The 10,798-nt window shown below is 65.9% G+C and overlaps 1 protein-coding gene across 3 annotated transcripts; it reads right to left on the reverse strand.

Annotated features, from left to right (window-relative positions):
* Positions 1–50: 50 nt before the first annotated feature.
* Positions 51–10,583, reverse strand: MBD3 (methyl-CpG binding domain protein 3). Of its 3 annotated transcripts, none has more exons than XM_042927817.1 (6): positions 10,497–10,583; positions 5,323–5,482; positions 4,499–4,636; positions 3,603–3,693; positions 3,113–3,290; positions 51–1,538 (listed from the first exon to the last, which is right to left on the reverse strand). In XM_042927817.1, the coding sequence occupies exons 1-6, from the start codon at positions 10,508–10,510 to the stop codon at positions 1,340–1,342; spliced, it is 780 nt and encodes a 259-aa protein (XP_042783751.1). In that variant the 5' UTR covers positions 10,511–10,583; the 3' UTR covers positions 51–1,339. The 3 variants fall into 3 exon arrangements, with proteins under 3 accessions (XP_042783751.1, XP_042783750.1, XP_042783752.1); XM_042927816.1 differs by having other exon boundaries at positions 10,401–10,510; XM_042927818.1 differs by lacking the exon at positions 10,497–10,583 and adding an exon at positions 5,597–5,999.
* Positions 10,584–10,798: the final 215 nt, after the last annotated feature.

Here is a 10,798-nt window from a genome sequence, read left to right on the forward strand (position 1 = left end):
GGCAGGATGGCTTGCGGCCTCGCGGAGGGGCCTTCCCCTCACCCCCCCCGCCACCCCCCCCCCGGCATCGGCACCACAGCCCATGCGGGGCACCCCGTGGGTGGGTCTCGAGGGTTTGTGCTTTGACTGGGCTTGAGAGATGCTGCCGGTCTGACATCCTCGGAGGCGCAGGTGGCTCCCACCTCCCCCACCCCCTGCATCAGCCAGGGTGACAGCCGCACGGGGCAGCGACCCGGGGCCTTCCCAACAGTCTCAGGCTGTGGGGCAGGGCCGGGCAGGGCCAGGGTGGCTCCCCTCACCCAAGGCACTCAGGGTTGGAGGGGACGGGGATTAAGGACCACAATTCTGACGCCCTGTGTCCAGGGCTCCCCGGAGGCTGCTGCTCGGGGCACCGGGCGCTCAGGGATGCTGGGCCGGAAAACACGCCCCAGGATGGGAACTCGGGAGAGCTTTGGCCCCGAGAGCCGGGAGTCACTGTCCCTGCTGCACGGGGGAGGGAGGAGACAAGGAGGCAGTTGGCCGTGAGCAGTTTCTTTCTGCGGTGGCTGAGCCTCCGGCAGGGCAGGTGTCCACAGTTCACGTCCACGTGCGGCCAACACAAGGCTCGAGCCGTTACGCGGACGTCCCGCCTCATCCGTGTCCCGGGTTTACTGAAGGAAAACGTCTGGGTGGCCCCACTGCCTCCGGATGAACTCCGGGCCATCATGGCTGGGGAGCCATCCTGCACCCCTTTCCGGAAAGGCCGGTGTGCTGGCCCCGGACCATCATCCCTCGTGCAGGGATCGGGGACCAAGACCGTTCCAAAAAACGTTTCTCTGGCCCCTCGAGCACCCTCGCGGGCCGCCTGGGGGCAGCCGTCCTGTGTGAGGCAGCTGTGGGGACGAGGCCGGCCCCGAGTCCGCCGCGGAATGACAGCGACGGCTCCAAGCGGGGGCCTCCCGCGGGCAGGGCCCGGGAGCGGCTGGCACTTCGGGTCTCACGTCCTCTGGAGAGGAGCAAGCGCGGCAGCCCGCCGGGCAGGGGCGGTCCTCCAGCCGTGCCCCCGGGGACCCCGGGGAGGGGACACGCCTGGGAAGACCTAGGAGGGGCCCCCTTCCTCCCGGGCCGGGCCCGGCCACGGAGCCCGGTCCAAGCGTGGAGACGGCGGGGTCGGCAGGCGGCTCCCCGCGGGCAGGGCCTCCGCAAGGACGGGGAGAGGGCGCCATCGGCGCCCTGGCGGGGAGCTGCCCTCCGGGGACGCCGGCACAGCCGCCGCCCTGCGTGGGGCACGTCCCTCACCCCTGCGGGCCCTGCCCGCGCGCGAGCTGTGGACCGGGACCCGCCTGGCCGGCGACCTGCTCTACACGTGCTCCGTTTCCTGGTCCTGGTCGGGCTCCTCGTCGTCGTCCTCGTCGTCCTCGTCGTCGTCCTCGTCGGCGCCCGTCTTGTCCAGCGGGGCCTCGCCGTCCCGGGCCAGCTCCTCCACGTGCGCCAACATGTCGGCCATGAGCGCCTCCTCCAGCCGCTTGCGCACCTGCTGTACCAGCTCTTCCTGCTTCCTGGGGACACAGGGGCTGCGCTGGCTGCGGCACGTCCCCGCCTCCGGGAAGACGGCGCGAGGCCAGGAGGAGAGCGCGGGCAGGCGTACGTGGGCGGGTCACCTCCGGGGCCCTCTGTCCCGCATCCTGGCGGCGACCTTCGCAGAGCGAGCCGCCCTCCGGCTCAGCTTCCGTGTCCTACGGTCCGTCTCCGCCCGGGCGACCCCGGGGCTGGGGGCTCAAGTCCCCAGACGCGTCCCCCCCCCCCCCCCCCCCCCCCCCCCGCCCCCGTCTGCCTCTGCCCCCTCCCAGCAGGCCCCGCAGGCCCGGCCGATGGGTCACCGCCTGTCTGCTTCCCCCTGGGGTCCGGCGCATGGGCGCACGGAGTCCCCGAACCGTCGCTCGAGCGGGGTTTGCAAAGAAAAAGCAGACAACGGTGTCAGGTCACCGCACCCGGCCAGAGTGTCACTCGCCCCGTGGCTGATGGGAGTTCTGCAGGCGCACAATTCTAGGTGGAGAACGGCGTTCTCGGTCTTTCGCCTTCCGCTACCACAGCCTAGAAAACCGTCAGCCCAGACTGTGAGAAGGCCCGCCTCCCCTCCCTCGCCCGAATGTGACCCGGCACGCGTCCGTCCCCGGGCCTGGCAGACGCTGGCCCCGGCCCGTGCCGCACCACGCCGCCGGCCGCCCGTCCCCTCTCCAAACACGACGGAGTCCACTGCCTGACCCTCCCTCGGGACTGAGCTTCTCCCAGGTCTAGAAGTTCTGCTCAGCCGTAAACACCCATCCAGCCTTTCCGGACGGTCGCGTTCTTCCCTTCTACCTCCAACTCCCTGGCAGCGCACTCCTCTGCGGGGCCGCGGGCTATTCCCCAGCGTCACCCCGCGGGGCCCGGGGCTCGGCTTGGTCCTGTGGCAGGGCGCCCGCCCACAGGCCGCTCCGCCGCGGTTCCGGCCCCTTCTCTGTGTGGGCCCACAGAGAGCCCCTACCTGCCCTGACCTCGGCTGTGCGTTTACACCTCGGTTCGAGAGGACACACGTTCCACGCTGCTGGCTCAAACGTCTCGCTGGGACGCCTGCCCAGATGGTTCCAGCAGACGGACGCCTCCCGCCACGAGCCCGCCTGCACCTGGACACCAGCTCGGCTGGGAAACCCTCCCGAGGCGCCCCAGCCCTCGGCCCAGCCTAGACCCGGCCGACATCCCAGGCCCCGGGACGTGTCTGGGGCTCACGGCACTCTCTGCGGCACCCCCCGGCAGGCACCCCGAAGGCCTCACGTGCCCGAGACGGGCGGGCCACACTGTGAGCGTGTCCACCCGGGGGAAGAGCCACTTTCTCTTCCCAAGAACATCCCCGAACGGCAAGGATGCTTCCCGTTCCTTCTGCAGGCCGCCTCTGGTCTGCCCTCGATCGAAGACTCGCGGAAAAGCTCCCGTGGGTGCTTTCCACACCCGCGCCCTCGCGGTGACCACATCCACTTCGACCCCCAAAGAGCGCCGGCGGAACAGCGGGGCCGTGGGGAGACCAGAGCTCTCACACACGGGGGCCACGCCGGCCACAGGCAGGAGCCGGACGGGGGCGCGCACGGGCCAGTACCTGATGTCCTCGTCGGTCACCATGAAGGCCTTGCAGAGAGGCTGGGCCGTGTTCAGCCACACCCCGGGGTTCTTCTCCACGGCGGCCGAGAGCTGCCCAGTGATGGGCATGGTGCTGGTGTGCAGGGCGCTGGCGATGGCCGACAGCAGGGTCTCGTCCGTGCAGCCGGGTCCCACGCCTACCAGGGGGCAGGAGGGCGCTCAGCACCGGGCACCCGAGGCCGCTCTCCCTCAGCCTCTGGTTTCGCTCCCGAGTCTCCCATCACAGGCACACGATCCCTCTCGTGACAGCAGCAGAGGCTGTGACTCGCGGTTACAGCGTGCTTGTGTCTTGACGACGCGCGCGAGCAAAATCACACACATCCGGGCCTCTTAGGGACCGCCCTGCAGGACAGCCCTCGTGCCGCACCCCCGCCACACCCACCCCTCCACCCCCGTCCTTCCCCTCCACCCCCCCACCCTGCCCAGCCCCACCCCTCTCCTGGGATTACCCTGCAGGCCTTTGGGGAGGTCCATGGTTTTCACAAGCTCCTCGGCGATGTCGAAGGCGTTCAGGCCACTCAGCTTCTTCTCCCAGAAGAGCTGCCACCGGACAAACAGACGTGAGGCCGGCGGACGGCCAGCTGTGGCCCCACAACAGGCAGCCGTGCCCCGGGGGAGAGCTGGGGGCGCATCCTCGTGGAGGGTGGCAGTCCCGGCGTGACCTCTGACCCCCACACCTGCCAGAGTGCCTCGCTTGGGAACGAGGGTGCTGCTGGCCTCCGCCTGGTCCTCCCGGGGCCGGAGAAGCCCCAACCCGGGAAGCAAGACTTGCCGTCGGCATTGGCAGTCTATGGTTCCCAAAAGATGGCCCAACCCCAGCGGGGCAACGCCCCCCTCACACTGACGTTCAGAAGCGCAACGTCCACCCAGAGCTGAGCTGTGAGGCCCATCAGAGGCCCCGGGCGCAGGGGGACGGACCCGGTCAACCCACCACGACCGGCACCATCGACAGGCAGGGGACGGACCCGGCAGCCCCTGAAGGTGTGTGGAGCTCGTGCCCACAGACGGCACCGGGGACTCTGGGGACAGTGCACTGAGAGGCGTGCTCCAAAGCAGGAGGCAGAGGACAGGTCTCTGAGTGGTTACTTAGTTGGCTACAATCCAAATGCCACCGAGGGCGGTGAAGACGGGGGGCCCCGTGAGCGGCTCCCACAGCCTCCTGCTCCCGCCCAGGCCACACGCCAGCTACGTATGGGCGTTTGTAAACACGCACAAAAGCACAGGTGATCATGGTTTTTAGAAAGCAGGTTATAAGGCGGCACGTGTGCCCCCACAGGACGCAAGCTAGGCTGCCACACGGCGGCCCGGGAAGTGTGGGGGCAGGAGGCCGGGCCCGTGGGCTCACCTGTCGAGGCTGCTCCACGGCCTTCTGGGGGTCACTCTTCACTTTGTTGCTGGGGTGGTTGGTGATCTTGGTCACCGGCTGCTTGAAAATGGAAGCCGTCTGCCTGACGGGGAGGGCTGTGTTGAGGTCGGGCTTGCCCTGCAGAGACACACAAGCTGACACCGCAGCCCCGGGGGCCTCAGCGAGGGCCCGTCCGGGGGCCTCGGGGAGCAGAGCCCGCGTCTCTCGGTCACCAGCATACCCCGTGGCGTCCACAGATCTGGCCCAGACCCTGCCTACCGGCCGTGCACCTGTCCTGTCCGTGGGGCGTGGCCCAGAGGGCACCCTGGCTGGCACTGTCCTGTAGCCAGGACCGCAGCTCATCCCCCCCGCCCCCCCGGCCAGGCATCTATCGGAGACTGGAGGACACATAGTGTCACCGGGCGTCGGCTGAACACGTGCTGCTTTCTGGTCCAGCTGCTGGGCTGGGCGACAGACTGTGACAGACACGCCAGAGATAGCCAGGGGCAGTGGGCCCGTGGCCTCTCCCAGGAACAGAGTGCAGACGACATCTTCCCTTCTTTCTCCTTTTCCGTGGCTTCCAAATTTCCCTCAACAGATAGGACTTTAGCGCGATTCAGGACGAGTGGAAACCTCTCTCTCCCCACCAAAAGCGTTGATTTTTTTAACGTTGTTTCTTAAATTAGGCTTTTCGATAAACCCTAAGCCCAACGGGGGGCTCAGACTCATGACCCTGAGACCTGGACCCCCACGCTCCACCGACTGAGCCAGCCAGGTGCCCCCAACAGTGGCTCTGAACGGCGACCCCGAGGCCGGGCGCTCACCTTGACCTGGCTGGAGGAGTCGTAGCGGACCCTCTGCCGGCTCCGGCTTGCCTTGCTCATCAGCAGCTTGCCTGTCCGGAAGTCAAAGGTGCTCAGGTCCATGGAACCGCCCAGGTAGCGGGCCAGCTGCGGCTTGCTCCGGAACTTCTTCCCACTGGGGCTGCGGGCAGAGAGGGGGTCAGCGGCGGGCAGGCGCGCCGGGCCGACCCCTGCCCCCAGCGCCGCCTCTCGGCCGGGGCCCCCGGCAGACGCCGGCACCGCGGGAGGAACGCACCGACGGGACAAGGCCGGGGCCCAGCCCTGGGAGCCCGGCTGACGTTTCAGAACTCCCGGAAGCAGGATTAGGCCATGTTCTGGAGAAAAGAGCCCGGGATAGCAGGTGCTCTAACAACAGTCTCCTTCTCGTGGGTACCACGTCGGGGACTGGGGTGTCCTGGGGGTGGGACCCGTCAGGAAACCGAAGACCAGGTGCCACGAAGCCCCGGCCGTGAAGCTCTGCGCCCTTGCTCACCTTGTGGACGGACCGGGGGCCACCTGCCTGTCTGGGGAGCTACGGACACGGAGCACAGGGCTGCAGTGCCAAGGAGCTACAAAGGGCCCGCACGGGGCCCGGAGGCGTTAGGGACGACAGCTGGGATCGCCGACTGGCGCGGCCACTGTGGACAAGCCAGGCGGCTCCTCCAACGACCGGACGGCAGCCCCACGCTCAACATCTACCTCAGGCCGGGCAAATACACGTCCACGCAAAACTGCCACCCGGAGGTGTTCGGAGCAGCGGGGTTCGTAGCAGGCACGAAGTGAAAACAGCCCAACTCTCCGTCGATGAACAGACATCATGTGTCCACTGTGCACAGTAATGTCCCTCGGCCGCCAGCAGGAGCGAGGCGCCCACACCCGGTGCCCCGAACGCACGACGCTCAGGGAGGGAACCAGACACGAGAGGCCACGCGACATGTGAGCCCGCGTGCGTGAAGCGTCCAGAACGGGCTCATCCACGGACGGGAAGGGGGCTCGTGAGGGCCGGGGCTCCTCTTGGGGGCAATGGAACGTTTTAAAGTTGGCCGTGGTGATGGCCGCATGACTGTGATATACCACAATCTATCGGCTTGCACACTTTAAGCAGGTAAGCTGTGCGGTCTGCGGCTCGCCTCTCCCTCAAGCTGCCAGAAGCAGCACTTGTGTGGTACCCAGCAGGCCTGGTGCCTTTCCAAGCACGTCATTGCTGCCAACGCGATGAGCAGTCACTCTCCGTAACAGCTCATCAGTCTGAGATCGGTGAGGGTTTATTTTGTTCATCTCCCCTGCAGAGGCTCTGGGATGAGCCCCTAATTCAAGCAACTGCCTGTCTGCTCCCCGCCCCCGCCACTCTGCTAGGGACAATGGAGGGTCGTGGGACCTGGTACGGCCAGAAGGAAGCCCCTCCTACGACGCCAGGACCCCAGCGTGTGGCCAGCTGCGCTCTGGGAACCCCCACCAGGAGCTCCGCACAGGCAGGGCTGCGGCTGCAGACCGTGCTGTTCCCCTGGGCCTGGCCACGTGTGCCGGGCCCAGGCGCCCAGCACGGAGAGCTCCTGGCGGCCCGGGGTCCCAAGGCTGCTGGGGACCCTCCGGGAAGATTTTCTTTTCTAGGACGCTGTGCTGGTTGATGCGACCAGAGCCTATGGTGCCCAGGGCCGTGGGAAGGAACCTGGGTCAAATACAGCCGCACAGAGGGAGGAGGGGACCCCGCGAAACACTCGCCAGCATCTCTTGGCCTCCAGTCACCTGCGCTTGCTACACGAGAACAGGAACTAGACACAGGGCACAGAGAAGTGGCTGCTTAGAACTGGCGTGTGGCGGCATTGGGCACTGGTGGCTGGGGGGTCTGGGGCTCTCTTGGAGAATGTTCTAAAACCGACTGTGGAGGTTGCCGTACCCATGTGTGAAAACTATTCAGTCGCGCATTTTAAATGGGTGATCTATGAGGTGTAGATCCTAATCTCAAAAAAGGTGTTTAAGAAAAAACAAAAGAACAGACAAAAAGTGTGTTAGTAGATTCCAGAGGCTGGGGGAGGCATGGGGGGGGGGCAAAGCTAACAGGCATAGGCCTCACTTTGGGTGATGGAATGTTCTAGAACTATGTAGTGGTGATGGCTGCACAACTTTGTGAATGTACTGAAAACCACCGAATAGGACACTTTTAAAGGATGGATCAGAGAGAATGTGGATTATGTCCCAACTTTTAACAAAGGTTCTAGATATCTGTATTAACAGAGGAAGACGTCCCTGATATTTTATTGAGAAACACACACACACACACACACACACCCCTAACAACCCTGGATTTAACAAAACTGCACACACAGGAATAAAAGAGCACAGACCAGGGGCTAGAAGCATGGGGACGGAGTGGGGACGGAGCGCTGCGGGCTGGCCCCTGTCACGTGGCTGGCTGTGGGGACACCAGCCAGCACCGAGCCCAGAGCCTCAGGCCAGAGGAGATGGACGCAGGCCCAAAAGGCAGCCCCCCTTCTCGTCTGTAGAAAGGGCTGCTGTGAGGGTCGCCTGGACCAGAGAGTGGGCACTGACACCCGTGAGGCCCTGACAACAAAGTGCACCTGCTTACAGCCAACCTCACCCTGCTGCCCAAGGAAGGGGGGGGGGGGGGGGGGAGGCGATGTGCTAAGCACCTTCTGCTCTTCCTGAGCAATGAGATCTTCTGGTGGATTCCTCTCTACTCTACACTCCTCCAAAGAATGAGCCCTGAGGACAGGGTACTAACATCCCACAAACCCTCAGCTTCCTGCCTGGGCAAAACTGTCACGCGGTGAGCTTATTTTCACGATACAGAGGAGACGCGGCTGCGGCCTGATGCTCCCGCCGCCCACCCCCCAATCTCAGCAGAGCCCGGTCTTTGAGCTACAACGATGGGAGTGGTGTGAGGTCACCCCGCCTCTCCTGTGTGACAATCTGGCAAAGCACGCACTCGCTTCCTCCACTCTCTGGACAAGGAAATCGAGACCCACCGATTCCTAGGGACAAGGCTTGGATCCCAATCCAGGCCTGACTCAAAGCCCTTATGTTCTGCCTTCCCTCTGCATTAAGAGATTTCGAAAAGTCCATCCGTGCTCTTGCCTGGTTGCCTGGTTGAGCGGGAGCCCCAACAGGTGAAGAGGCCACAGACACCTGTTCCACAAAACATCACGGGTTCCCGATCACATCCCCCCACAAACCTCCTACCCGTCGGGAGGGAAGGTGACACCCACCTGCCTGGTGGGTCATCCAGACCAATGACTTGGGGATGGCGCTGGACCCTACCCCTTCTTCCTCCCCTCAGGCCCACCTCTGGGTTATCCGTCCGGCCCGTTTGGAGCTTTTCCCCACCGCCAGAACCCCAAGCTCAGGTCTAGGGCCTCAGAGTAAGGTCCCATTTGGCCGAGGCCCAAAGAGGCCCACACACAGGCGGGGACGGAGGCAGAGCAATGTTATTCTCAAGGTTTCCGGCCATGCTGACCTCGGCTCGGCCTCCCAGGTTCTCTGCACAGGATGCCCTCTGCCTGGAGAGCTCCTCCCAGCTCCACTGTCAGTGCTCAGCTCTGCGTCACCTCTTCAGGGAGGCCCTCGCTGAGCTGCCCCAGCCTCAACCCAGCACCCCATTACTGGTCCTCACAGACCCCTGGACTTCTCAGTGTAGGCCACCACCTGTAACTACGGGAGTAACAGGGTGCCAGCGGATGCTGTCACCCAGGGGAAGAAGGTCTCACTCCCATCCGACTGAAGGGCCAGGACCCAGCAGGTGCTGCAGAGGGTGTCTGTTAAATTAACAAAGGACTAGAGCTGGAGAGACCCGCTTCTTCGGCCTTTACACCTAAAAAGAAAAGCCGACGCACAAGCATGCTTGGAATTAAACCAAGCAGGTGGTTCCCAAACTGAGACCTCCTCACTAACCCAGCAGGACAGAACCGCAAAGATTCAGGCTTTCTAAACAGTCAGAAAGAGAGTGACGTCGCAGACCGCAGCAGTGGACATGTCCCCAAGAGACGCTGCTTGTGGCTCCACGAGGTCAACGCTGGAAGTCACAGGGTCCCTGCTCTTTTTGGAACCCAGAACCTGAGCGGGTACTGGACGAGCTGCCATTCCTTCCCTGCTCACTTCCCTCACTCCTTCCCAAACGGGGCTGGCAAAGGCCCACGAGGGACTCAAGTGCTGGGTGGACAGCACAGCACTCCCGGCCCTCTAGGCATCACCCGGGCAGTTTCTGGGCCCTTGACCAGTGGCACGACCCCCAGCACCGGCCCGCCTTCGACACGTGGCGGGTGTCCCTCTTTACTTTGTTAGAGACCTGAACGTGCCCACCCAGGATCCTGAAGCCAGGGGGAGACAGCCATCAAAGCTGGCTCAGAAACAAAAGCATCTTCCACCAATCGGAGAGAAAAAACGAGGGAGAAGGAAAACAGCAGGTGGCCAACTGTCTGGGGCTGGGCTGCCAGCCGCCCACTAATTCTTTATTCCGCCGAGAACCTTCCTCGCCATCTCTCCCCGGCCAACGGCAGCCCCTCCTTGCAATCTGGGGGAGGGGTGCTCACGAAGTCTCGCGCCTCCTGTCTTTGAGACTGGAGGGGCCACGACTCACGGGAGCGGCGGTCTCGGAGGGGGCCCGTGGATGGCGGAGGGGCGGCCCCTTCAAACACGCGGCCCCGGGGAGGGCCCCCGCCACCCCGGGAAGGGCCCCGGCCCCCCAGAGCGTCCCCGCCTCGGGCTGCGCGCGCCCCGTCGATCCGAGGGAGAGCCCAGCCCCCACCCCCGCCTCCCAGCGGCGTCTGGCCCGCGCCGGGCGCCCCTCGCCCCGCCAGCGGGCCTGCTGCGGCCGCGGGAACAAAGGCCACCGCCCGCCCGGCGCCGACCCGCGCTCCACGCGGCCGCGGGAAGGGGGGGCACGCACGCGCACTGGACTGGGGCCGCCGCGCGCCGGCACGCACGCACGCACGCACGACGCACGCGCGGGCCCAGGCCGCAGCCCGGGTCGAGGCGCCCAGGCCGCCGCAGAGGCCGCTGGGAGGCGCCCGTTGGGGCCCTGCCCGGCCGGCACGTTCATTCACCTATAGTAAAAGACATCCCTGTGGCCGGCCGACAGCCCCGACCTTCTGGGCACTTCTTCCCTCTCCCAGCCCTGCGGGAGCGCCGGGCACTCCCACCTCTTCCGCTCCATCGCGCCCGGCTCCTCGGCCCGCCGCCGCCGCCGCCGCCGCCCGGACCCCCGCTCGCCGCCGCCGCCTCAGCTGCCTCCGCTGCCGCCGCCGCCGCCACTTGCCGCGGCTGTTCCGGCCCGCGGGCCCCCGCCCTCCGCCCCCAGCCGGGCACGCGCCGGCTTTGCCGCCCTCTCGGCCCCCTCCCCGCGCTCGCCAGCCCCCGCTCGGGGGGCCCGCTCCGCCCACCCGCCCGCGCGGGGCCCCGTGCTGCGCAGGCGCCGCGCGGGTCCCACCCCGCGGCCGCCGGC

This window comes from Panthera leo, chromosome A2, assembly GCF_018350215.1.
Source record: "Panthera leo isolate Ple1 chromosome A2, P.leo_Ple1_pat1.1, whole genome shotgun sequence".
NCBI lineage: Eukaryota > Metazoa > Chordata > Mammalia > Carnivora > Felidae > Panthera > Panthera leo.